Source organism: Castanea sativa, chromosome 11, assembly GCF_040712315.1.
Source record: "Castanea sativa cultivar Marrone di Chiusa Pesio chromosome 11, ASM4071231v1".
NCBI classification, from domain to species: Eukaryota; Viridiplantae; Streptophyta; class Magnoliopsida; order Fagales; family Fagaceae; genus Castanea; species Castanea sativa.
The window spans coordinates 65,486,503-65,510,998 of record NC_134023.1 but is presented as its reverse complement, the minus strand read 5'-3'; the positions used below and the strand labels follow the sequence as shown (position 1 = coordinate 65,510,998).

Genomic DNA, 24,496 nt, shown 5'->3' with positions numbered 1-24,496 from the left:
AAAAAAAAGTCAGTCCCCTATTCCTGTTCTAGGTTGCTCCTTAAATACTCCTCTTTTTGATACTTTGTACACGTGTTGCCCCAACTCCCCCTTAGCCTAGATATTTCTTTTCTCAGTGCCTTTGAATAGTAACCAGAAGTTTCCCTTCCACTGTTCAGGTGTCACTTCCCCATTAATGCGGCCAGGGTGGTAGGTGCAGGGTCTTTAATGTGGAGGTGGCAGCCTTTATCTTTGGTATTTCTCTAACATCGGTGCTTCTAGGACATTCAAGGGTTCACCGTCTTTAACCATTAGTCTTGACCGTGTCATTCCCTAACCTTTGCTATGAAGTCCCGGGTTCTCCGGTGTCCGTCCGAGGGGAAAATCACCCTCGGCTGGATCCTCGGATCCTCGGCGTATGGGCCGACCAGTAGTACTGACAAGTTCTAAACCCAAGAGCAGGTCGGCCTTCCTTAGCATGGCCCAACGGCCCATATTCCCATCAGGGTCTTTTTACTCCCCACAATAGCCCCTCAAAACTCTAATTTTCAACGTCCAAGGAGAAAAATAGGGTTTTGATCTGACGAGAACTTACTCCACACACTTTGTGAATGATTGCACTTGTGGAAATCGTTTCGCGTCCCAGAAGATGCCACTTGGCGGTTTTATTTTCAAAAACGCGCGCATTTATTGCTGTAAGCTACACTTTGTTCCCTACGTTCAACGGCGAGATGGCTATCCAACGGTCCTTGTTACTCCACGAAAATTTGGGCGGGACGAATATAATTTTGAGGCCGCTTTTCCGCACATCGTGACGCTTCGGGAACCTGCGCCTTCATTTAATTCCCCAGGGGCTAATCCCATTAAAACATCAGCAATCATACTTTACCTGCAGAAAATCGTGGAAATTTGCACACCTTCAACTTTGTAAGTTCTTGCTCTCTCTATTCTTAACCTTTTCTCCTCGGACATAGTCCTCGGCCGTCCTCGCAGATATTCTCCCCTTTAGAGTTTAGCCTTTCGTTCTTTTCTTATGGGTAGGTTTAAGTGTCTAGTTGATACCGCCGCTGGAATGGAAGGCTTCAGAGCCAAGTATCACATTCCCGACGATGTAGGGTTAAAATATTGCCCGACAGAAGCCGTGGCCGGTTCTAGAAAAGAGGGAGAGGTTATCATCCCAATGATAGCCTTTATAGAGGGTGGGATGACCCTCCCAATGAGACCTGTAACTAGGGAGTACCTTCGCAACCACCGGTTGTGTCCCGATCAGTGCCTTCCAAACGTTTTTAGAATTTTGGGTAGTGTCGATACTCTAAACGAGCAAATGGGTCTAAACCTCACCTGGCACGACGTCGTCTTTCTGTACGAGTCCCATAAACTTTCCAATGTAGGTTACTACATTAAATCTCGCTCCAGTGTCGTTAGGCTAATCTCCTGTCTGCCCAAATCCAACAAAGGCATGAAGGACGACTACCTGATCGTCTCTGAGAACTGGCACGACGGCCCCCACTGCCCAGTTGAGTGGGGAGATCCAGGTGCGACACCTTAGGATTAACCTCCCCATCTCACAACTTCCTTTAATACTCACAAACATGCGCACTAACATGTATTTATATTTGTTTAACTTTATCACTTGCTGTGTGAATCTAACCATGTTGTTTAATTTCACGTCTTTCTTTGCAGATAAGCAACACGTGCGTCCACGCTTGAGCCACTGCAGCGTTGCCGATCTAAACCGAGTGCTTCGCTTCGAGGTGTTTGTCAGCGAGGACTTACAACTTAGAGCTGCTCATTTGATTCTGGGGTACACTCCCATCTCTTCGGACTTCCAGGAGATAGAAAACGTCATAATCACGGGTGACCGAAGACGAAGGAGAATAAACGTAGCCCGGCCCAACTTTTTGGACGACTGCGATCTCCCTGACGTCCCTCACACCGTTTTGTACAACCAGCCCATAGCGGCAGTTCCCCTCGCCGTACATTCTCAGGGCATTGCCATCCCGGAGGAGCGAGTGTCCTCTTCCAACACTTTGGACGAGGAGATAGAACAATTTCAGTTCGAGGGCTCTCCACGACCTCGCGGAAACCCATTTGTTATCCTCTCCGACGAGGAGGAAGAAGAAGAAGCCGAGGCCTCAGGGATTGCAGGTCTAGTGATAGCGCGTCCAGACAATAGTTCAATCGAAGAAGAAATGGACATGCTTAAGGATCTCATGTCCGACAGAGGTGCCCGGGTGGCAAAGAAGGGTGCGAGGGGGTCCCAAGCTCATCCTGCCTTGCCACCACCTCCTCCTCCTCCAGCCGACACTAAGCCTCCCACCGACGATCCTAAGAAGAAGAGAAAGGTGGACGCCGAGGTGGCTGGTGGGGAGAAGGCAAAGAAAATAAAGCTGCAACCGTCGCTGGCCCAGCAGCAGAAGCCAGACAAAGGCAAAGGGCGCGCCCGCTCGGTTGAGAGTGGGGAGATCAGAGAAGTGGCTGAGGTGCGACGAGCGCCAGCCGTCTGGTCTCCTGACTTGAGACTGGACGGCGCCCCTATTCCCTGCCACTCTAACATTAGAGCAGTGCAACAAGGCCACACCCACCACGTGGCCGAGGTGGTGGAGCGATCTCTTCTGCTTCCCAAGGACATGGAGTCTTTGGAGAAGATGGGTTATCCGCAACTATTCCTCTCGTTAAAAAGGGGTTTAGCTCTGGTAAACTCTAATCGCACACTATTGTTTTCAACATTTACTTATAAGCATTTCATTGCCTTTAACCTCCTTAACCCTTTTTCAGTCCATCCAAGAAGTTTTTGCGGCCGAGAAGTTTGTGGAGGACTCTCGAAGGCGTGATGGGATGGAGCAGGAGTTGAGACAAGAAGCAGAAAAGTCTCTGGGCCAGGCCCTGGCAGAGAAAGGAAGGCTCACTTCACAGCTGGCCGATCTGAAGAGAGAGAGAGACGGCGACAAGGCCAGCTTGAAGACAATGGAGAGTCAGGTGGAGGCGCATCGTAAGCTCCTCCGTCAAAAGGAGGACGAGCTTGCCCAAATCCAACAGGCATGCTCCGATCTTGAAAAAGAGCTTGCGCTGGCTAAAGAGGAAGCTCACGCCCACAAGCACGCCATGGAGGCCGCGAAGAAGGCCAGTTATCAGGAAGGGGTCACCAAAACCCAAGAGGAGCTGATAGAAGCTTTCGCGGCCTTGTGCCGTGAATACTATCAGCAAGTCTGGGGGGAGGCCATGAATATGGCAGGGGTTCCTTAAGTTTCTGAACTGAGGAAGCCCGAAAATATTTGGCTTCCTCTAGACATTCAAGAAATTGAAGACCCTCCTGCCCCTGCCTCTCCTACTTTTCCTCTGGTGGTTCAAGAGCTTGTTCCTACTCCTACAGAACCTGAAGGTTCCCATAAAGAGGAGGACAAGCGTGATGATGCCGAGAAGGAGGAGACCCCAAGCCTGGAGCCCCTCATGCCTTCAACAAACAAAGGGAAACAAGCCTTATCAACCTTTGAAATGGATTTGAAGAGTACTGAGGATGGCAGCAGCTCCCATCAAGCTCCCATTCCCTAGCTTAGGGCCCAGTCTCGGAATTTTTTTTTTTTATATTTCTCTTCTTTGTATATGCTTAATGAAAAACATTTTATTCGGCCTTCATTATCACTGCCTTTACTTTACTTTATTTTCTTTATGTTTGCCATGAAAGTTTGTAATAACAAGTAGTTACAGGGAATGTCAATCCACCATGCAAACCATCATGACTTCAAAAATTATCGTATAACTTTAGATATTAAAGAGTGTCACCGTGCCAATAACTCACATAAAGATCAAAGTTTTATAATCTGAACAGATTTGATACTAAAAAATAAAGAATCGAAGATCCAATTTTAACAAATGAAGAAGTAATAATTTCCTTAACATGTGTGATAAGGGCAAGGACACCAACAAGATTTGTGATTCGAGGACTGTACTTGGACAAGTTCTTGTTTGGTTATTGATAGTCATAACTTCAAACGTTAAATTTCCCAAAGTAGGAGGTCCGAGGACCCGACATAACTGAGGTTCTGTTTAACAAATGACAAGATATCAATTTCCACAAGGTTTGTGGTCCGAGGACTGCACTTAACCAAATTTCTGTTTGATTCTTAAAGATAGTAGCTTCAAATGTTAATTTTCCTAAAGTAGGAGGTCTGAGGACCCGGCATAACTAAGGTTCTGTTTAACAAATGACAAGATATCAATTTCCACAAGGTTTGTGGTCCGAGGACTGCACTTAACGAAGTTTCTGTTTGATTCTTAAAGATAGTAGCTTCAAATGTTAATTTTCCTAAAGTAGGAGGTCTGAGGACCCGGCATAACTAAGGTTCTGTTTAACAAATGACAAGATATCAATTTCCACAAGGTTTGTGGTCCGAGGACTGCACTTAACCAAGTTTCTGTTTGATTCTTAAAGATAGTAACTTCAAATGTTAAAGATACTCATAACTTTAAAATGTTCACTGACAAAAGCACATTTTATTAATAATAATACCTTCTAAGATTGTTTACATTCCACGGGCGTGGTACAATTTTTTCATCTAGGTCAGCTAGCTGATATGACCCTATGCCTGCCACTGAAACAATACGATAGGGGCCTTCCCAGTTGGGTCCGAGCTTACCCCAAGCTGGGTTCTTAGAGGCGCCCACAACTTTTCTTAGTACGAGATCACTAGGTGCAAGTGGCCTTAGCTTCACGTGGGCATCATATCTCCGATTTAGCTTCTGTTGATAATAAGCCATTTGGACCATAGCTGCCTCGCGTCGCTCCTCAAGCAAATCCAGGCCTTTCTCCAGGAGTCCCGCATTATTATCTAGATTAAAAGAGCTCGTCTTTAGGGTAGGAAAACCAGATTCCAGAGGTATCACCGCCTCGGCTCCATAAGTCATAGAGAATGGCGTTTCTCCAGTGGACCTGCGTGGTGTGGTCCGATACGTCCACAGAATATGAGGGAGCTCTTCTACCCATCTGCCTTTCGCATCGTCCAACCTTTTCTTCAGCCCACTGACAATGACCTTGTTAACAGCCTCGGCTTGCCCATTTCCTTGAGGATAAGCTGGGGTGGAATATCTATTTATGATACCCATATCACCACAATACTTCCTAAAAGCCTTACTGTCGAACTGAACACCATTTTCTGAGATGAGTGTGTGTGGTATACCGAATCTAGTGACGATGTTTTTCCAGACAAACTTCTTGGAGTCAACATCTCTAATATTTGCTAAGGGCTCGGCCTCAACCCACTTAGTGAAATAGTCTGTTCCCACGAGAAGTCATCTTTTGTTACCTGTTGCCCTCAGAAATGGCTCAACTATGTCTAGTCCCCACTGTACGAAGGGCCAAGGACTGGAAAGGGGGTTAAGAACTCCTCCAGGTTAATGAATATTAGGGGCGAACCTCTGACACTGATCACATTTCCTGGCATAATCTTGAGCCTCCCTTTGCATATTGGGCCACTAATAACCCTGAGTCAGAGCTCTGTGGGCTAAGGATCTTCCCCCAGTGTGGCTGCCACAAATCCCTTCATGCAGTTCTTCTAGAAGCCCTTCCATTGAGTCAGGGTGTACACACAACAAGTACGGTCCTGAAAAGAATCGTTTGTACAGTTTCTGGTCCTCGGACAACCAGAAACGTGGCGCCTTTCGGCGTATCTTATCTGCTTCAGATTTGTCCTCAGGAAGGACATCATTCCTAAGAAAAGATATGACCGGATCGATCCAACTGGGTCCTGGCCTTATTAGATGGATACGAGGCGCACTAGCAATGACAAGAGAGGGTTCTAGCAAATCCTTAATGAGGATAACCCTAAGTAAACCTTGAGCCGAGGACGTTGCCAGCGTGGCTAAGGAGTCTGCATGGGTGTTTCCGCTCCGAGAGATATGAGTTAAGGCGAAGGAGTCAAATTCAGTTTTCTGGCGCTTGATCTGGGCCAAATATTCCTGCATCCTTGAATCTCTAGCCTCCATGGTCCCTGTGACCTGGCCGACCACCAGTTGAGAGTCCGAGAAGACATGGATTTCCTTTCCACCCATGCTATGCACCATTTTCATGCCTACCAAGACCGCTTCGTATTCGACCTCATTATTAGTGGCCGAAAATGCCAATCTCAAAGACTTTTCGAAAACGATTCCCTCGGGGGACATCAGGACAAGTCCAACACCTGACCCTCTCTGATTGGCTGCCCCATCCACATACACTTCCCAAATCGGAGATACTGCAGCTGTGATCACACCAACTGATTTTTCACCCATGTAGGCCTCTTTTAGAGTTTCTTCCAGCAATGGTTCGACAAATTCCGCCACCAAGTCAGCGAGGACCTGGCCCTTCACCGAGGTGCGAGGCTTGTATTTAACATCAAAAGCCCCCAGGATGGTCCCCCACTTTGCTATCCTTCCCGAGTAGTCGGCGCTACGCAGCACTGCCTTGAGGGGCAATTGGGTCAAAACAACCACTGTGTGGGACTGAAAATAATGGGGAAGCTTTCGCGTGGCATGAACCACGGCCAGGAGCGCTTTCTCTAAGGGTTGATAACGCACCTCGGCATCACCTAAAGACTTACTAACGTAATATACCGGTCTTTGCACCTCGTTATCATCTCTTATCAGGACCAGGCTGACCGCATGGACGGCCACTGCCAGATAAGCAAACAAAATCTCATGTGCCTCCGGACGAGACAAAATGGGTGGCCGAGAAAGATATTGCTTGAGCTGTTGAAAAGCTAACTCACAGTCCTCGGTCCATTGAAACCCTTTCCACTTATTCAACAGTTGGAAGAAAGGACGACACCGGTCAGCTGACCGAGATATGAACCTATTCAAGGCGACGATCATTCCCGTTAACTTTTGAATTTCTTTTGGGTTCCGAGGAGGCTGCAAGTCCTGAATAGCCTTGACCTGCACCGGATTTACCTCTATGCCTCTATGAGTAATCATGTATCCCAAGAACTTTCCAGACCCCACGCTGAAAGAACACTTTGAGGCGTTGAGGCGCAACTTATACTTTCTCAGTATCCGAAAAGTGTCGGCCAAATCTTTCACGTGTGAGGGTATTTTTTTGCTTTTCACCACCATATCGTCCACATATACTTCAATGGTTTTCCCCATTTGCTGTTTGAACATTCTGGTCATCTTTCTTTGGTAGGTAGCCCCAGCGTTCTTCAAGCCGAATGGCATGACCTTATAATGATAATTCTCCGTCGGTGTAATGAAGGCAGTCTTCTCCTGATCCTCTAATGCCAAGGGAATCTGGTGGTAACCCTGGAAGGCGTCCAAAAAACTCATCCGAGGATGTCCGACAGTGGCATCCACCAGTTGATCAATACGCGGCATTGGGAACGAATCTTTAGGACAGGCCTTGTTCAGATCAGTAAAGTCCACACATACCCTCCACGTTCCATTTTTCTTTTTAACAACAACAGTATGAGCCAATCATTCGGGGTAGAAAACTTCTTTGATAGCCCCCGCCCTTTTGAGTTTAAGATTTTTTCCTTTTCTTTTCTGGAGAAACAAGAATCTAGGGTTAAATCTAACAAGACGTTGACAGATCTAATCAGATTAAGACCAAATTCAGCAAAATCTTAGCCAGATTCGGCCAAATCTTCTGCCTTTATCACACACGTGATGAACCTGACATTTGCTCTGGTGGAGGACCCACCTTTAATTTGACATGTACCATTGGATTCATTGTATATTGGTGATTTGTTCTGTCTATTGGCTGGCCAACTGTACCGTAACAACGACCTAGACTTTAGCTTCAATAATGCAAGGGGAACACCTTGCTCCACACCACACGTTTTTTTCTTTGCAGTGGGCCAATTACTACCATGATGCTTCTTGTTATTTTCCTATGCCTGATAATGATTCTTCCAAGAAAATATAAAGGAAAACTAATAATGTTAACACTTCCACTTTAAAACTTGATTCTTCTTCACAGCACTATTACCTTCACTAACATTAGAGCACTTCAAGCCCATCCTCTAGCTTTCGTCTCGATCTTCTAATTTCCTTTTCCACGTTACAAAGAAATGGCCGAAGGAATGCTCCTTGCCGTTGCACAAAAAATCACTGAAGATTTGGGCTCTTGGGCTTTCAAAGAGGTCGCATCGCTTTGGAATGTCGAAGCTGAGCTTGAAAACATCAAGAACACCGTTTCCACTATTCAAGCTGTACTTCGGGATGCAGCAGAGCAGCAGACTCATAGCCATCAAGTCAAGGACTGGCTCGAAAAGCTCAAGGACGCAGTTTATGAAGCAGATGACTTGTTCGGTGAGTTCTACAATGAAGCTTTACGACAAGGAGGGATGAGTGGGAATATTACTAAAAAGGTACGCAATTTCCTTTCAACTTCAAACCCACTTGTTTTACGTCAAGAGATGAGTGGTAAAATAAATGCGATGAAGCAGAAACTAAATGCAATAGCGGAAGATAGAAAACTGTTTCACTTGAAAGAATACCATGTAGAGCCACCTGTGAGTATGGATAGGGAAGAGACTCACTCATTTGTACTTGATGAAAAAGTTATTGGGAGAGAAGATGATAAAGAGGCCATCATAAAACTGTTATTGGAGCCTAATGATGAAGAGAATGTTTCAATTATTTCTATAGTGGGGATTGGCGGGTTAGGGAAAACCACACTTGCTCAATTTGTATACAATGACAAGAACATCAAAGAACATTTTGAACTAAAAATGTGGATATGTATCTCTGATGTCTTTGATGTAAAAATGATTATTCAAAAAATAATATCAACTACTGGTATGGAACCTGTAGACCATAGCATGGATAAATTACAAGATCAACTTCGTAAAATAATTAATCAAAAGAAGTACTTACTTGTCTTGGATGATGTCTGGAATGAGGATCCTCACCGATGGGAAATTTTGAAAGACCTTTTAGTGGGTGGTGCTAAGGGAAGTAAAATTGTAATAACTACGCGTGCGAGATTGGTAGCAGAGATTACATGCTCAGTTTCAATATACACTCTTAAAGGTCTCAATGAAAAACAATCTTGGTTGTTATTCAAGCAAATAGCATTTAGAAAAGAGCGAGGGCAAGGGACCAATAATCCTAGACTAGAAGAAATTGGCAGGGAAATTGTGCACAAATGTCAAGGGGTACCCCTTGCCATAAAGTCTATAGGAAATGTATTGCGCTTGGAAAAAACGGAGCATAAATGGTTATATGTCCAGAATAATATACTAGAAATTGCAACCCAACAAAAAAATGACATTTTTCCAATTTTAAAGTTGAGTTATGATCATCTTCCATCGCATTTAAAAAGTTGTTTTGCCTTTTGTTCCTTGTTTCCTAAAGATTATGAGATCGATAAGGTGACACTCATACAACTATGGATAGCGCAAGGTTTTATCCGACCATCAGACAAAAACCAAGAATTAGAAGATGTTGCAGATGAGTACTTCAAGGATTTGCTTTGGAGGTCCTTCTTTGAAGAAGTGAATGTATTTGGAAAATTAAAATACAAGATGCATGATTTAATTCATGATCTTGCACAATCAGTTGCAGGGGCAGAGTGCACAATAATTACTTTGGATGGAAACAATTTTGATGAAAAAGCTCGTCATGTGTCACTTCTATATATTGACTCATCTTTTATTGAAACTTCAGGTTTGCTAGTTAGAGCAGAGAAGTTACGTACATTTCTTCTAACACTTGAAAGTGGGAGACTAGACGAATCAAGGTTGAATAAACTTATTTTGAGTTGCAGAAGATTGCGTGCATTGGGTTTATGTGGAGTGGATATTGAGAGAGTGCCAGATTCTATTGAAAAGTTAATACATCTTACTTACCTTGATTTTTCTGGAAATCATGTAATTGAAACTCTCCCTAATGCTATTTGTAGACTTTGGAAATTGCAAACACTAAAAGTCAATGGTTGTTGGAAGCTTAAAGAATTACCTAGAGACATTAGATTTTTGGTTGGCCTCAGGCATCTTGAGAATAGCGATTGTGAGCATTTGAGTCATATGCCTGACGGATTAGGGCAAATGACATGCCTTCAAACGTTATCATCATTTGTTGTGAGAGACAACCAAGCTTCTACCTCTGGGCCCATTAGTAGTGGGCTAGACGAATTGAATTCGCTAAACTCCCTGAGAGGAGAACTACAGATCTCAAATTTGAGATATTTGGAAGATGTTTATTCAGAACCCAGTGCTGCCAATTTAAGGACAAAACAATATCTTGAACGGTTGACATTATTATGGCATGCAAATGATTTTCATTTTTGTTCTGACGAGGACAACGATAGTGATGAGAAGTTATTAGAAGGCCTCCAACCACACCAAAACCTTAAATTTTTGTCTGTGAGAGAATATGGGGGTGTGAGAGTTTCAAGTTGGCTTTCTTTGCTCACAAATCTTGTTGATTTATCTATAACTGGTTGTAAGAGATGTCAACAACTTCCACGATTGTCTCAACTCCACTCTCTGGAACGTCTATGCCTTCAGAGAATGGAAGTTTTGGAGTACATATCAGATGGTGATATAAATAAGGAGGTTCCTACTTCATCCTTCTTCCCATCGCTAAAGTCAATTTATATTGTCGACTGCCCTAATCTGAAGGGATGGTGGAGGAGCACATCAACAACAGATCACCAACAACATCCGCATCACCAGTCACTGCCTTCATTCCATCATCTTTCTGTTTTAAATATTCACTTTTGCCCTAATCTAACTTCCCTGCCTCCATTTCCGTATCTTGAAGAAAGTCTATTTTTGAATGAAGTCAGTTTGAAAGCTTTACAACCGACAATAGCGATGACTTCTTCGCTTCCTTCTTCCTCCTCTTTCCTGTCCTCTCCTTTCTCCAAATTAAAGTCTCTGAGTTTAAGTTCTATAAAGGATACAGAGGCTCTTCCAGATGATTGGATGTCAAACCTGAGTTCTCTCAAGCAACTAGATATACGAGGAGGCCCTAAGCTGAAATCTCTATCTCTAGCAGTGCCCCATCTCACCTCACTCGAGAGCTTGGTGATTCGTGACTGTGAGCTGTTTGATTCGATTAGTGACATGGGTGATGATGGCACCGAATGGCAGCATCTTAAATGCCTCAGATCTCTGCGTTACAGAAGCGTTCCAAATTTGAAATCTATTCCTTCCGGGCTTCAACACGTTACTGCGCTGCGAAAGCTTGAGATTTCTGATTGTCCCAATTTGACGATTTTCCCAGAGCTCACCTCAGTTGTGTACCTTGAAATTTCATTCAGCCCCTACCTAACATCAATTCCCGATGGGATTAGTAATCTCACGTCCCTTGAAGAACTTCACATTTCCTATTGTCAAAATCTCATATCACTTCCTGATGAGTTGGTTTCTCTCAAGTCTTTACAAAAGCTATCAATTGCATATTGTCCTGACTTAGCGAAAAGATGTGAAAAGGAAATTGGGGAAGACTGGTTCAAAATCGCTCACGTCCCTGTTTTGAAAATTTCGAATCGGTGATTTTATATGCTGAAAAAATTTAGAACCAGTCCATTTTTCAGTCAATTCCTCTTGGGCTACCTCAAGAACACTAGCCCTCTCAGCCTCGACCGTGCCACTTGCAACATAACCTCTGGTATGTCTTCTGCAATAGCTGAGCTTGGTAGCTCTTCACTTTTTACTTTTTTTTTTTTCATTTCTTAATAATCTTATATAATTTATGTATGGTTGCTGAGAAAACATAGTAAATTTTTGGGAATTTTATTCTTTATATTTTGTTGATTTCCAAAAAATAAAGAAATTTTTTATTATCTTTTTTTTTTTTTTTTTGTGGATTTCCAAAATATTAGAACAATAAATATACTCAACCATGGTATATAATTGTATTGGGTTCACTTTAGTGAAACTTTTTGGTTTTTCACATTTTCTAACAATGAAAAGTCCAAGATTGATTTGAAAGAAACCAAACTGTTGGACATTGTTTAAAAGTTTTGCTGTTGGTTTTTTTTTCAACAAGAAAGATTTGGCCAACCCCAATATCATCCATGAACAACTGCTCTTAACAGTTGTTCACTCTCTTCTTCTTTTTTTCTTTTTTGGAATGCAACTCTCTTTCTTAGTTTATTGGGTTTTAATTTAAGCCTTTTGCAAAAACTGATTTGTTATATTGATTCATGCAATGAGGAGCCAAGGATTCCATTGTTATATAATGGCCATACTAAGAGTTTTGTTAAGAAAGGTTAAAGTGTGATACTCTGTTTTGTTGTGAAGAAATTTTGCCTCAAAATTAAAGCTCTACGAGATTCGCATTGCATTTCTAGGATGCCAATATTGATGCACTGAAACAGAATTAATGATTTTTATTTTTCATTGTTATTGAAATATTGTTATCCTTTCTGTCATTGCATAATCCTGCTCCTTTGTAATCTGTTTACATGAATGGCCTTAAAATAAATATGCCTTTTGTTTATCAACAGATTTAATGGGATTAATCATCGATGAGTGTGGATCATCTAAGGAATTTGAAGATTTTTGTGGAAAATATGGCAAAGGATCTATTCCTTGGATACTTTGAGGATTTCGGAAACTGATCTAGCTCAGGTACTTGGTTAGAGTCACCAGTAATCAAAGGTTATTGAGTTATCTGAAGTAGTGTTCCAATGGGATCTCTGATTTTTGGCATTTAACACTATGGCGATTTTGAGTTAATTAATTTTCTTCCAAATAAAAGAAAAAAAGCTTAATAAATATCACAAAGTCACTAATGGGGAAGAGGGGATGGTCCACCTAAAAAAGTTCATGTCCTATAGCTGATAGGGCCTGAACTTGGTTCATCTTCTATGTTTCTAGATAAATGTAGATTAATTATGAATCCTAATCTTTTGTAGTGATTCAAATGCTACGTTCTTAACCCTTTTTCTTTGTTCTCTTTGTGTTTTTTGATGATCTCGTAGTTTATTTGATCTTAGATGGAAAACAAATTGGAAGCATGAAACAAAACTAGGGATAAATATCTGAGCCTATAGAGAACCTGTTGGGCAAGTGCAGCAAGTGAACAGCTCGGCTAATTATCTTGTTTTTGTGTTCCTTTTTCCTTCAAGGGGAAAAAAGGGGGGTGTGGGAGACGCGTAAATCCTTCCCTTGTTTCTTTGTTCTAAGCATCTGTACCTTGGTATAAATGATAAGACTGCACTTTTAGGTTTGCAGTGTTGATTTTAAATAAACAAATTGAAATTTGGCACTTGGAGATGTTGGAATAGATTTATGGTGAATAATCATTATTCATTAGGATGATCTAGTCCAACCCAACAATAAATCCCTAGTCCTAAAATTTTTGGGGTCGGCTATGTTATACTGGATTAATATTAAATGCATTTCAGAAATATGATCTGCTCCCAAACTTATCAGCAAAAAAAAAAAAGAAGACCCAAAGATATGATCTGCTCCAAAGTTTCTATAGGTCCATATATCTCTGTCAAAATTCAATCCTCTTGTTCCCCTTCAATTAAGAGCATAGTGATTTTTTTGATCATTTGATTCTGTGTGCAGAATATAGGCAGGCTTGGAATATAAAAACTGCAAACAGTTGGTTGTTTATCCAAAGAGAGTTGGTATTGCAATTATCAAGCCACAACTGAAAAATTAAGTGGTAAATCATTTAAGTTTCATATACGGTTATTTATTTATGTACTCGAACTTATGTTTCGTAGTATGGCATGGAAAAAGACCACAGCTTGGTGTTAACTCCCCTGTTTCTTTATATTCATGCATCTCCTTTCTAAGTTCCCTATGATTGTTAGATACTACTCTCTCTCTTTTCATTCCTCATTTTCGTTTTAGGTATGGTGATTTTCTCAGTTAGAGGAGTCTGTATGCCAGAGCTTTGAATACTTAAACAGACAAGATTTGAGTAGTTTATGTCTTCCAACCATACTAGTAAAAACGAATATGCAGCAACTAGCAAAAAATAAATTGGTAAGTATCTCAATTCTCATCTTTATTATATCTTACCACATAGATTAGGCTTAAAGGTTCACTTGTTGGAAATTTAATTCTAAGACGGTAAAAACACTTATTTTCCTCTCTTTTCCTTTTGTTTTTTTAATTTTTAATTTATTATTTGAATTTAATTTTGATAGGCTGGAATGGATGAAGATGATGGTTTGGTGGTAGCAATCCAATTACTACATAGTTATAGATATAGCTTAATATCTCATTCCTTGTGAAGCATTAGGTTATGTTCATGTCAAAATATTGGAAATGTTTACTCTTTCCTATGTACATAAGCAGGACTCAGAAAGCATCCCTTTGAAATGGGATGTAGAGTGGAGATAGGATTCAAACTTAAGAAAACATTTTGGTGCCATGATAAACTACCAGTTGTCCCAAAAGCTTAAACTGATAGGAAAAAAAAATTTCCTATGTTAACCATTATTGTAACAATTATAATGTAGAGTTTGTCCTGACAAAACCAGGTAACTCAACTTTTACAGGTTACATGACAAAAGCAACCAATATTTTCTCTTAAAGCTACGAAGTTGCTGCATCAACACTCAACAGTCAGTGCGGGGCTTGTGTTTTTGTGTAGTAGAGTGGGAAAAAAAGGTAAGATTAGATATTGATTAAAGTATTATGTCTACTTTTGGCTTTTTTTTAGGATGAACACTTTGACATAAGGGAAATTGTTGTTGCACACCATGGAGTGCACACTCCATACACACAACACTTTGGAAATCATGTGTTCAAAACACAATTTCTCACTTAAATTGTGAAATCATGTTTTGAATCCACGATTTCAGTTGACGTGGCATGCACACACAATATACACCGGTCTGAAGTTAGTTTGGATGCACTTGCAACAAAGGGAAATCAAATTACAAAATGATGTATGCAATCTTTTGCCGACTGGGAATGTCACCAACAGCAATCCTCTACTGTTGATTTTTGTCATTTCATGATGAACTGAACTGCATTCTAGTATTGCAATTCCCTGTTTCAAGGTCCTGTAAGTTAGATCATGAATATTTCACAGGTTGCTTTTGGTATTTTTGGGTAGATCCACTAGGATTATGTCTTGGTACTTGAATTAATGATGAGGAAGATTTGGCCAGTGAGCTCTAACTCAACGGGCACCTCTTCCCCTTATAAGTGCTAGGTGGAGGGATGGGTCTTGGGTTCAAGACCCATCAGGTGGGTGTGTAACTTACCAGTGAAAAATGTGATGAAGAAAATTTGGAAGCTCAATACATGGATGCCAATTTTTGTGATTCAATTTCCATTGCAAGGGAATTTTTTTTTGGATATACTTATTAGAATTCGGTAGTTTTTTTTTTTTTTTTTTAAATGCAATTCATAGCCACTTCTCCTGGCTGCATGTGAAAAAATTTCTATTTTGCGGTACTGTGTTCTGTCTACTTACCTTTCACCATTTAGCTTGCACCTATTGAACCAATTCCCTACCTGCCTTTGACATTCCAATGTCTCCGTAATAATAAAAGTCTCCAAACTATTTTTGCATTGTCTTTATAGTAGGTATATATCTATTTTTAATGCAAAATTTGTGTTTCTTTGCATTATTGAAATGAAAATAGCATATAAAAATTTCCCAATCACTTTCATTTTATTCATCCTTTAGAGTTTGGTCATATTATGACACTTTTTTTTTTTAAAATCCAGAAGAAGGCACAGTTTAGGGCAGTGCTTGAATGAATTCAATCTTTTGCCTTGCCAATGACCATCTGTTGTGGCTTCCAGAATTCTAGATCTTGTTGATAATTAATGATATATAATTGTTAGATAATAGTATTTATAAAGAGTATAGCTACTATCATCATCATTTGAATATGCCATGGATGCTTGACCTAACTGATAACTAGTGTGTGTGTGTGCGCTTTGGTATAATGTGAATCCAAAAATATCCTCAGTTCCATTCATATGCCACCACATCAAAGAATACTAAAAATTTTATAAGAACAATGTTGTGATACTTTACTAGCTACTCTCAACTTTGTGACATGGTCTTCTCTTGAATCATGGCATGTTTTTGTTTTCCAGCCCTTGGTAGACATTCACATTCATTCTTCCTTTTGTTTCAGGTAGGATGATTTTATCAGAAATTTGATTCTATATGTTGGGAAGCAGGAGCCAGTTAGCTACAGGAGCATTGAATACTAGGTGGACTTGTTTGAGAGTGTGTTTCTTCTTACTACACTAGTAATAAAAATATTTAGAGACTAGCAAAAAGACGTATCTCATTTCTTCTTACTTCATGTGTTTTGAAATTTTTTTTGCCAATTGGTTGAAATATTACTATTTTGGTGTTTCCTCTCTTTTCTTTTCTAATTTATTTCACAAACTTATGTTTGATAGGATGGAATGGATGAATATTGTAGCTTGGTGTTAGCAATTAGAGAGCTGCCTAGTTTCAGTGTTGCTTAATTTCTGAAGACTGATTGTTTGACTTTTCAATGACTCCTTGTGAAGCATCAGCTTTCTGTTCATGTAAAAATATTATGATTTTTACGCAAGATATTTATATGCGTTTCAAATTGTCACTATTTTATACATATCAGTACTCAAAAAGAAAAAAACCATCCTTTAGAAATTACATAACAAAAGAACTATAATGGGAAATATTTTAGTGGGTCAAAATTTGTCAATTACAACAGGATTGGATGTTCCAGTGCTTGTAGCCTTTTCTTCTTCATAAGTCTTGGAATGGATATTCTTAAGTTGGTGAGAATGCCATCAGTTCATTGAAGAACTTATCATTGACGGTTGCTCAAATCTCAAATCACTTCCTGATGAGATAGTTTCTCTCAAGTCTTTACAAAAGCTAACAATTGCACATTGTCCTGACCTAGAGAAAAGATGTGAAAAGGGAATTGGGGAAGACTGGTTCAAAATTGCCCACGTCCCTGTTATCAAATTTCAAATTTATTATTAATGCTGGAAAAATGTGAACCAGTCCATTTTTTAGTCAGTTCCTTGGGCTACCTCAAGAACACTAGCCCTCTCAGCCTCGACCATGCCACTTTCAACATAACCTCTGGTATGTCTTCTGCAATAGCTGAGCTTGGTAGCTCTTCACTTTTTACTTTCTTTTTTAAAAAATATTTTCTTAATTATCTTATAGAATTTATGTATGGTTGCTAAGAAAACATAGTAAATTTTTGGGAATTCTATTCTTTATATTTTGTTGATTTCCAACAAATAAAGAAATTTTTAATTATCTTTTTTTTTTTTTTGTGGATTTCCGAAATATTAGAACAATAAATATACTCAACCATGGTATATAATTGGGGGAATTGTATTGGGTTCACTTTAGTGAAACTTTTCGCTTTTTGACATTTTCTAACAATGAAAAATCCAAGATTGATTTGAAAGAAACCAAACTGTTGGCCATTGTTTAAAAGTTTTGCTTTTGGTTATTTTTTCAACAAGAAATATTTGGCCAACCCCAATATCATCCATGAACAAGTGCTCTTTCCAGTTTTCCACTTTCTTTTCTTTTCTTCTTCATTTTTGTTTTTATAGAATGCAACTCTCTTTCTTAGTTTATTGGGTTTTAATTTAAGCCTTTTGCAAAAATGGATTTATTATTTTGATTCATGCAATGAGGAGTCAAGGATTCCATTGTTATAAATGGCCATACTAAGAGTTCTGTTAAGAAGGTTACTGTGTAATACTCTGTTTTGTTGCGAAGACCACCTTTATAAGAGAAGAAATTTTGCTTCGAAATTAAAGCTCTACGAGGTTTGCATTGCATTTCTAGGATGCCAATAGTGATGCACTGAAACAAAATTTAATGTTTTTTTTAAAATTATTTTTATAATTTTTCTTTGTTATTGAAATATTGTTATCCTTTTTGTAATCTGTTTACATGAATGACCTTAAAATGAATATGCCTTTTGTTTTATCAACAGATTTAGTGGGATTAATCATCAAGTGAGTGTGGGTCATCTAAAGAATTTGAAGATTTTTGTGGAAAATATGGTGAAAGATCTACTGCTTGGATGCTTTGGGGATTTCGGAAATTGATCTAGCTCAGGTACTTGGTTAGAGTCATCAGTAATCATAGGTTATTGAGTAATTTGGGGTACAGTTTTGGGGGGATCTCTGATTTTTGGCATTCAACAGTTTGGTGATATTGAGTTAATCATTTTTCTTCCAAATAATATAAAAAAAAAAAAAAAAAAAAAACTTAATAAATATCACAAACTCATAAATAGGGAAGAGGGGATGGTCCACCTAAAGAAGTTCATGTCCTATAGTTGGCAGGGCTTGAACTTGGTTCATCTTCTATATTTCTAGATAAATGTAGATTAATTGTGAATCCTAATCCTTTGTAGAGACTCAAATGCTAATGTTCTTAACTCTTCTTCTTTGTTCTCTTTGTGTTTTTTGATGATCTTCCAGTTTATTTGATCTAGTCCAACCCAACAACAAAGTTTTAGTTCCAAAATTTTTGTAGTTGGCTCTGTTATACTGGGATAAAATCAAATGTATTTCGGAAAATGATCTGCTCCAGACATATCCAAAAAAAAAAAAAATGATATGCTCCAAAGTTTCTATCGGTCCATATATCTTTGTTAAAATTCAATCCTCTTTTTCCCCTTCAATTAAGAGCATAGTGATTTTTTTGGTCATTTGATTCTGTGTGCAGAATATAGGCAAGCTTGGAATATAACAGAAACGATTTGTTGTTTATCTACAGCGAGTTGGTATAGCAATTATCTAGCCACAACCGAAAAATTAAGAGGTAAATCATTTAAGTTTCATATATGGTTATTTATTTATGTACTCAAACTTATGTTTGGTAGTATGGCATGGCAGCTTGGTGTTAACACTCAGAGCTTTACCTCTTCAAGAATAGCTTTATTTTGTGGGTACCTGATATTTTGGATATTTGATGACTTTTTTGTGAAGTATCAATTGATTACTCATATTAAAATTTCCAAATATACTTTTTTTTTTGGGTATAAGTATATTGCAAATATAATTATTTTATCTTACCGAATATGGAGCAACTAGCAAAAGTAAATTGGTAATTCTCTCATTCTCATCTTTATTATATCTTACCACATAGATTAGGCTAAAAGTTTCATTTGATAAAAGCATTGTTATTTTCCTTTTTTTTTTTTGTTAAAATTTAATTTTGATTGGCTGGAATGGATGAAAATGATGATTTAGTGGTAGCAATCTGATCAGTACATAGTTTCAGATATAGCTTAATATCTCATTCCTTGTGAAGCATTAGTTTATGTTCATGTCAAAATATTGCAAACGTTTACTTTTTACCTATGTACATAAGTTGTGCTCAGAAAGCATCACATTGAAATTTTAGTCACAAAAACTATTTTAGGAAATAAGGTAGAGTTACATGGAATATTTTTGAATTTTAAATAGGAGGTAGAGTGGAGATAGGATTCAAACTTAAGAACACCTATTTTGATGCCATGATAAACTATCAGTTGTCCCAAAAGCTTAAATTGATAGGAAATTTTTCCTAAGCTAAACATTATTCTAACAATTATAATGTAGAGTTTGCCCTGGCTAAACCAGGTAACTCTCCTTTTACACAAAAGCCACCAATATTGTCTCTTAAATCTATGAAGTTGCTGCATCAACAAACAGAGCAGGGCTTGTGCTTTTGTGCAGTGGAGAAAAAAGGTAAGATTGGATTGATTAAAGTATTATGTCTACTTTTGGCTTCTTGTAGGATGAATGCTTTGACATAAGGGAAATTTTTGTTGCACACCATGGAGTGCACACCGTACACACAATTGATATGTGTTTCTGCTTCTCTCTTTGCAGGAATGTTGCCTCCAGCATGCTAAAGATCTATCTTTGTGTCATCAGCAAGCATTTTGATGTTTGAGGCTAAGATATATCACATTCTTGATCTGAATCATTTTCTCAAGTCATTAAGTACATTATGATATAAATGCTGTTTACATTGTGTTTGGGCTGATTCCTATATGGGTATTATAGATGACCATCAAGTTCTTGTACGGCCTCAGGTGGATATGAGAGAATTTGGATCTGTTACTGATAATCAACTTGCTACATCATTTCTCTTTAAGGAACAAGATATATGAATCTATCATAATGAACATTTTAGCTCAGAATTTATCTAGCATTATTTAGGTATGACATTTTATCAATGGACAGCTTTTACTACCCCTAGTAATCTCTCTCTCTCTCTCTCTCTCTCTCTCTCTCTCTCTCACTCTCTCTCTCTCTCTGAACTGTCTGTCTCTTCTTGTTATGCTGACGGCAGGTGACCTGACTAAGCAACTGTCAGAATCATTCACACCTGATAATGCCATCAGGTTTAGTCCATGATCAATTCGACAACAATTAAATGGTTTCCATTCCAAGGAACCACTTTCCTTCTTTGGGTATGCTCTTTATCATCATTTTTTTAATCCATCTCAGCCAATAACCTTGCAGTCTGACATCTGCCTTTATCTGAAGTATAAAAAAATTGGCAGTTGGAGTGGATTGCCAGGAGTGGGGTGGTCTGGTTTAAAACTCCAAGTAAATATGTCAAAATGAAGAAATTTTTCAAAAACTAGCTTTTCCTTGGAGATGAGAGTAACGAATGAAGTAGCTGAGCACCAGCCCAACCTGCCACAACATAACCTTAACATGTAGTTCCTTCATGACTATGGTCTTTGATTGTTGCTTTTGTTGCAGGAGTTCCCAACAAATTCATTATTTGAGGCTGATGCAACACGTGAAACATCCAGTGCTGACCTCTCTCGCTTCATTCCCAATATGCCGTCTTCTCCATCTGTTCCCCATGTTATCAGCAATGGGTAGCTTTTGGAAACAGTAACCTCTCACTCTGTGTTTTGAGAAGAAATATGTATGTGAATGGTGAAACAAGAGTATATTAACTTCCTGAATTTCTTCTGTATTATTTTTTTAAAAGATAAAGACACCCTGAAAAGAAAATGAACGATTTTATAAAAATAAAAATGAATGAAAGTTGTTTGTGAATCTGTATTAACCTAAATCAATGTAGTGACAAATTTTGGAAATAGTAAGATTGACTGTCTTGGCTGCTAAAATATTGTGGTTGGTGACAATGTTCTTTTTGATCTACTCCCAAGCCTTTTCCTTAAAAGCAATATTCCATTGATCAGACCCCATACATTTTATGTCTTTAGTTATTAGGTGTCTCCAATATGTTTCATGTCTTAAGTTATTTGGCTTGTAGTTGAACTGGATTTTATTTGTTCTCCTTGATGGTTATCTTCACTGTTGTTGAATGTAGAATTCGTTAAATCAAATCTATAGCTTTCAAAATCTTGATTGGTTGATTTGAGCAGACAATTATGGTTTCTAGATTTTAGTGATGTAATCGTTGTACTCTCCAAGTTGAGTTGCTGTCTTAAAATTTTAAGATTTACATCTTGGTATTTGAATCAATGCACTCACCAACTGTATGGAATGCAAGCTTTGGGTAGAAGTGATTATCTTGCTAATGTGGTTTTTAAAACCTTTCTTGAGAAGATTTCATTTGAAGTGTTTGTGTTAAGTTCAACTTGTTTGGCTTATTGTCAATGATTGAAACATCATCCTCGTGATACTGAAAACTTCTTTACAGGTGTAATGTGAAAACCTTAAATCTGCATACATGCTATTTAATTAAACAGAGCTTAGAAAATTTTGCCAACGGTAAATTTCATTCCATTTTCTTGTTTCATATCACCTCAACCTTGCCTGAATAGGTTTTTACTTATACACTAATCCCCTCAAGATGGAAACATACACCATATGGAGTAGATCAAACAATTTGTCATTGATCAAGAAATAATGAGCGTAGATTATAATATGTACTTTTTTCCTAACTATGCTTGGTGACTCTTCTTTCTCAGATAACATTACAATTGCCACCAATATCATCTCTTAACAACGTGAATTAGTAGCTGCATCAATAACTTGATTAGAATTTGTGCTTTTGTGGAATAGATTGGCACTAAAACGTACAGGTAGATATTGATTAAATAACTGTCTACTTATGGTTTATTTTAGAATGAATTGTCATATAATATGCAATCTATCTCATGACTACTTTTACTGTCCAGGCATGCAGACATTTACGTCACATGTTGGAGCAGATGGTGCAACCAGTTGCTCTGAATTCATTTTTACTTGCCCATGGGAATTTTCATTTGTTATCAGTGTTTTACAATTCCCTGCTTTACAAAAAATATGGATTACCAAAAAAGCAAAGTGTTAAATGGCTGACTTAATTCTGGGTGTACATGTTCAACACCTCACCAAATTTGACTCAAATTTGGTGATTGTTTATCAATAGGCTGAGAAGAGCACCTGTATATATAACCAGCCATGCATAGTTCTTCAAAAGACACAACTTTGGTCTTTTGTAAACCAGGTTTAGAGAATTTGAAAATTCTTGTGGTGTTTGTGGTGAGGGAGAGTTCTTTGGGTGTAAATGGGACTTGGCATTTGTGAGAGTGTTGTGTCAATTTTGTAATCTCCTTTTTTTTTTAGTGCAAATTTCTTCTGGACACTGCCCGTGGATGTAGGCCTAAGGCCGAACCACGTAAATCTGTGTTTCTTGTGTACTTGTTTCTTTTATTTTTCTATTTTTATTTCACATAAACCCACATTTTTTTGCATCACTCATAACAAATAAGTATAAAACTTGCGCAATCTCAACAAAAGTATAACACTTTGACAGGGATGAAACTTCAAAAGCTTGTTTGGAATTCATGCACTAGCGATAGCAGGTATTTAAGATTATAAGATGATCTCTGTTGATGATGATTTTTTTTTTTTTTTTGGGAATGAGAGTGCCACCAACAACAATTGCCAGACCTTGATTTTAGTAATTTTCATGAAGAACTGAACTTGCAATCCTTTCTTTCTTTCTTTTTTTTGGGTTGGCATTTGCAATTCCATGGTCACTGTTACTGTAAGGTATATGATGTAGTATTTTGGTGAATCCATTTCTAAGTACGTCTAAGTACTTGAATTAATGATGAGAAAAATTAGAGGCTCTCTCTATACATCAATGCCAATTTTTGTAATTCAAGTATCACTGCACTGGAATTTTTTGGAGAGATACTTACTAAATGCGTGTAAGTTTAATTATGAAACATATAATTCAATGGAAATTTCTTTAATTTTGCGGTCCTGTCTAGTTTCTATTATGCAATCCTGTCTAGGTTCTATTTATTAGAGTACTCACATTAGTTGGTGTATAATAGAAAAATTGTAAAGTCAAAAAAAAAAAATGTAAAATTTACCCAATTTTACCTAAAATTGACTCACATCAATCAGTGTACAATTAAATAAATTTACAAGTTTGCTCCAATAATCGTGTAAATTTACACTGATACTATTCATTTTGTATTCAATTTTTTGTTTTTTTTATGTATCTCAAGGGTAAATGAAAAAAAGTGGATGATGATTATTATACGTGAAGAAAGAGAAACAATTAAATAAGAAAATTGATATTTTAATAAAATGTTGTGTAAATAGATAATCTAATGTGAAGTATTTTGAAAAATGAGTATGTGAAATAAAAAATAGACTCTTATGTTAAAATAGACATGAATTTTTCCACAAGCTAACACATGCTCTTACATTTTACCATTTAGCAACATAGCCGAACTTTGTTTTTTTGAATTTCACAAATTGAGGTAAAAAGTTGTGGTCGGAGACTCCTAATGAGAGAAGTCTGCTCAAATGGATTGGGCCTAAGCCCCTAGTAGCAAACCCACAAAAATTAAAGCCCAACAATTAAATACTGAGAACTTTATTTCAATTTGGCCCTAACCTAAGAGACCAATGCAGTCCAAGAGGTCAATGGGCACGACCCAAGAGTTTATCAAAATTCGGACACTTCAAAGGTCCAAATGTGGATTGATTTTCAAATAGTTAGGGGCTGTTTGGTAGACAAACTTTAATGCATGTTTTCAGTTTTTAAACAACATTACAGGCATTTTTATACATTTTTTCACCCACACGTATTTTCACATATGTTTTCAAACAACAAAACACATGTTTTCAAACACATGTATCAAACACCTCCCTAGATTCGGATGATTGTGTTGGATTTTGGCTCCTACTAGACTTGCCACCTCCACCTGTATAATTTAAATTCTTAAATAAAATAAAATACCTTGCTAACACAGTCTCTCAAATTATATCACTTCACACATCCTCATTGCAGAAATGAATGTGATTCTACTTTTTTCTTTGTTCTAATAATTTGTTCTGTGCCAGGTTTACCATTTTGCATTTGCATGTTTTTTGACTTGGACAAAAATAAATATGATGCATTAGAGAAACGAAAAATATACAACGAAATGCAATGTCTTAGATGATAGTGAAAGTGGATGTCATTTCTATATCATTTGCAGGTGAGAACCATTAATCTTATAAAAAGGTCTGATCTTCCTAAACAAAATAAAGAGAAAAGAAAATTTTCTTGCATCTGCAAACATAGACATAGAGTTATAGATAGAAGGAGAAAAAGTGTTTGTGGGGCATGCTTGGAAGATTAAAAATAAACAATTCTT

At 38.2% G+C, this 24,496-nt stretch overlaps 1 protein-coding gene and 3 long non-coding RNA genes across 4 annotated transcripts; all 4 read left to right on the top strand.

Annotated features, from left to right (window-relative positions):
* The first annotated feature begins 7,592 nt into the window (after window positions 1–7,592).
* LOC142617319 (putative disease resistance protein RGA1) lies at window positions 7,593–11,466 on the top strand. Its single transcript, XM_075790111.1, has one exon. The coding sequence runs from the start codon at window positions 8,019–8,021 to the stop codon at window positions 11,451–11,453; it is 3,435 nt and encodes a 1,144-aa protein (XP_075646226.1). The 5' UTR covers window positions 7,593–8,018; the 3' UTR covers window positions 11,454–11,466.
* Window positions 11,467–13,498: 2,032 nt separating this feature from the next.
* LOC142617320 (uncharacterized) lies at window positions 13,499–16,516 on the top strand. The gene is made up of 4 exons (XR_012840961.1): window positions 13,499–13,581; window positions 13,773–13,907; window positions 14,426–14,537; window positions 16,028–16,516. It is a non-coding gene; the product is annotated as an uncharacterized LOC142617320 (long non-coding RNA).
* Window positions 16,517–19,835: 3,319 nt separating this feature from the next.
* Window positions 19,836–20,805, top strand: LOC142615056 (uncharacterized). The gene is made up of 4 exons (XR_012840648.1): window positions 19,836–19,862; window positions 19,955–20,081; window positions 20,215–20,335; window positions 20,634–20,805. It is a non-coding gene; the product is annotated as an uncharacterized LOC142615056 (long non-coding RNA).
* A 1,015-nt stretch (window positions 20,806–21,820) lies between these two features.
* Window positions 21,821–22,475, top strand: LOC142615059 (uncharacterized). Its single transcript, XR_012840649.1, has 2 exons — window positions 21,821–21,934; window positions 22,031–22,475. It is a non-coding gene; the product is annotated as an uncharacterized LOC142615059 (long non-coding RNA).
* Window positions 22,476–24,496: the final 2,021 nt, after the last annotated feature.